The 3485-nt window shown below is 54.4% G+C and overlaps 1 protein-coding gene across 1 annotated transcript; it reads left to right on the top strand.

Moving 5' to 3' along the window:
- Window positions 1–2279: 2279 nt before the first annotated feature.
- On the top strand, window positions 2280–2945 carry BHLHE23 (basic helix-loop-helix family member e23; the record flags this gene model as incomplete). The annotated part of the gene is made up of 1 exon (XM_084296503.1): window positions 2280–2945. One exon carries the CDS (start codon window positions 2280–2282, stop codon window positions 2943–2945), a length of 666 nt encoding a protein of 221 aa, XP_084152629.1.
- Window positions 2946–3485: the final 540 nt, after the last annotated feature.

Below are 3485 nucleotides of genomic sequence, written 5' to 3'. Positions count from 1 at the left end.
TTTTCCTCCTATGGGAATCTATTGATGTAAGCAATAATTTTCTAGTACTTCTCTCTGTTTGTCTGCTGTGACTTGGAGTGTGGGAGTGATCCCAGAGGTGAACAGAAGTTATGCTGTGCTCACCTGTATTTGAAAGTCCACATGAATTTTTACAGTGATCTGCCCTAGGAGTAGTCAAGTGGTTGATTTCTCATAAAACAATTAATTGACTAAAACCAGTCTTCATAGTCTAATAAGCCTGATAAGAGCAGCAAAAACAGAGACGTGATAATAGATCAGACACTGGAGGCAAGATGAGAGAAAACTATGATGCTCAAAACTTGTGCACATGCTTGCACAACTTGTTTTATGTATTACACTCTTCCAAAAATCTTCTGGACTTACATTCACAGAGGGGAGCAGCCTCATTCTTGGGCTGCAGCTCTGCTACTACAAGCAAGTGTGCATCTGTCACCGCAGATCTCAGCACTCGTGGCTCTGATGTGGAGAAGGAAGAGAGACAAGCTCGTCATTTCACGTTAGCACACTGCATAAAGGGAGGTGATGGGGAGAGGACAAGCTAACTGTGCTTTGTAGAGGCTCTGATAAAAACAGAACACGTTCTGGAAAAAGCCTCGTGTCACCTTAACGCACAAGCCATTGTTTACTCCAGGAAATCACCTACCAGGTACATCGGCATCAACAGGTTGTGTCTGCCTTTAGGCATTACCCACCCGCTCACACCTGGATGTATCCAGGATGCATCCCATCCTTTCCAAGAAGGCACCTGAGGGGCCTGGACCAGGCATGTGGCATGCCTGCAGAAAGCCTGGGGTGCTCTTATAGTGCCTGCACACCAAAACTCAGTGCAACCAAACAGTCTCAGAAGCCTAGAAAAAAATCCTGACACTGGGACCTCGTTTTGTTGTAACACAAGGATTCCCCACAGCCATGATTTCTCTCACTGCAGGTCACTATGCTACCAAAATGGTTTTGAAAAATAGATTTGTTTCCTTTCTGAGCTTACCACTCAGTTACTGGTACAACTGGAAAGGACAGAGAGTCCCTTCGGAGTCAGACTGAGTCAGGAAGGATCACATTTCTTTTCCTGGTACATGGAATGGAGGAGCACAGTGAGCCTTTGAAGGAAATGGAAATAGACGGGGCCTTTGCCTTGGAAATCTCTCATCACAACAGGTGCCTCCACTGTCATCCTCACCTAAATCAGAGCGACCAGGGCAGCAAGCCATGCCCACAAGCTGTCAAGACCTTGCATGACTTTGCCTCCCATTGCAATATGTACCATTTAGTGACTGGTGGTCCCAGGTGTGGGGATGGGGAAGCGTTCACTTCTCCAGTTGACACTAGGAAGCTCTCTCCCTCTCAAATATGTGTATATATACGCATAGATATACACAGATATGTATGTATGTTCCCTAATCAATTCTTTATTTGTTTTGGGGCTAATGAGGACTAGGGTGTGGTGGCCATTTCCACAATAAGACAGACTCCTGTATAGTCTCCAAATGAGACCAGACTGGGGAATCGCACAAACCATTGATCTGCCCCCCTTACACTGGGTTCAGCAAACTCTGACAGAAAGCCAACCTTGACATCCTTGCTAGCTTTCTGTAACACCCTGTGTGACAGAAAGGGGCTCCAGATAGTGTCCCAGTGCAAGAAAGGCTGAAGCACTAGCTCAATGGTTGCCTTCATTTTAGAAAGGGAAATGTAGACATTTTAAAAGCTCCTGTAAGAGACGATATCATGACGGGACAGGAGCGTGGTGACGGGGCAGGAGTGTGGTGATGGTCAGGAGCATCGTTACAGGACAGGAGCATCATGGCAGGACAGGAGTGTGAGGACAGGACAGGAACATGATTCCGGGACAGCAGACCCGGACAGAGCACACCAGTGACAAGACTTCACCCCAACACTCCCGCAGCTCCCCTCTACCCGTAGTGGAACACCAGTCCCCCCACCCCACAGCCCCGCGGCCCCCTCCTCACGGCCGCGCTGCCCTCCCCACCCCGCTCCCCTCAGCGCCTTCCTCAGGCGGCGGGGCCGAGGGCGGGGCCTCGGCCAGCGCGGGGCCGTTCCCGCCGCCCCTTTCTGCCCTCTGATTGGGCGGCGGGGCCTCGCGCCGGGCCGCTCTCTGCTATATAAGCGGCGGCGGGGCCGCGGCCGCCTGATAGCCCGCCCCCGGCGCGGAGCGGCGCGGAGCGGAGCGGCGGGGCCGCGTCCTGCTCTTCATCATCACCATCCTCATCCTCTTCCTCCCTCAGCGCCGGGGGGGCAGGATGGCCGAGCTCAAGTCTCTGGCCGGCGAGGCTTACCTGGCGCTGGCCCCGGGTTACGCCCCGTCGCCTTTCACCTACGGCGGCGCCCAGAGCCCTCGAGGAGCCTTGTCGGGGGGCGGCGGGGCGGCTTTCCACCACCCCGGGGCGCTGGGCAAGGCGGCGGAGAGCAGCGGCGAGCAGAGCGGCGACGAGGAGGATGCCTTCGAGGCCGGGGCGAAGGGCGGCGAGGCCTTGGAGCGAGAGGGCAAGCTGAAAGGGGCCGCCCTGGGCAAGAAACCCAAGGAGCAGCGCTCGCTGCGCCTCAGCATCAACGCCCGGGAGCGGCGGCGGATGCACGACCTCAACGACGCCTTGGACGGCCTGCGCTCCGTCATCCCCTACGCCCACAGCCCCTCGGTGCGCAAACTGTCCAAAATCGCCACCCTGCTGCTGGCCAAGAACTACATCCTCATGCAGGCGCAGGCTCTGGAGGAGATGCGGAGGCTGGTGGCCTACCTGAACCAGGGCCAAGCGCTGGGCGCCCCACTGCCCGCCACCCTCAGCCCCTTCGGACAGTCGGCCGTCTACCCCTTCACCGGCACGGCCTTGCCCAGCTGCCCCGAGAAATGCACTGCCTTCACGGGAGCCGCCTCCGCCCTCTGCAAACACTGTAACGACAAGCCTTGACTTCTGCCTTCTTCGGGCTTCTCGGGTTTATTTTTCTTTCTCTTTTTTCTTTCTCCTCTGCGCCTTTCTTTCCGCTTGCCACCAGCCCCAGCTTCCTGCCATCAGTTAAGTCTGGGTTTTCTGTTTGTTCGTTTTTCTTAAATCACCCCCTCGTACCTCGTTCGGAGATGCTGGGACCCAAAACACACCCACCGTTAACTTTTACTTTCTTCCCTCCCGTGCAACTCCATCGGTAGTCGTTTCCCTCCCAGCCTGTTAGCAGACTGTGAGCGTGGCGTTTCTATTCTGCCTGCTCTGACCTGCAAAGTTTTTGAGCAGTTTTTAAACTACAGAAGCACAGGGAAGGGGGGAGAGAGAGATCTGGAAGTGGAAACCTCAGTGAGTTTTCTTTGGACTGATTGATCTGGGTTGAAAACAGCTTAAAAGGAAAGAAAGAAAACCCAGCCCCGAAACTATGCAATGTTTCAGAGCCACATGTAAACGAGGGGCTTCATTTGTAGCCAGACAGGGCTTGCTTGTGCCCCAAAACCCGAATGAAAA

Source organism: Netta rufina, assembly GCF_964035555.1.
Source record: "Netta rufina genome assembly, chromosome: 16".
Taxonomy (NCBI): Eukaryota; Metazoa; Chordata; class Aves; order Anseriformes; family Anatidae; genus Netta; species Netta rufina.
This window is presented reverse-complemented; position numbering and strand designations above follow the sequence as displayed.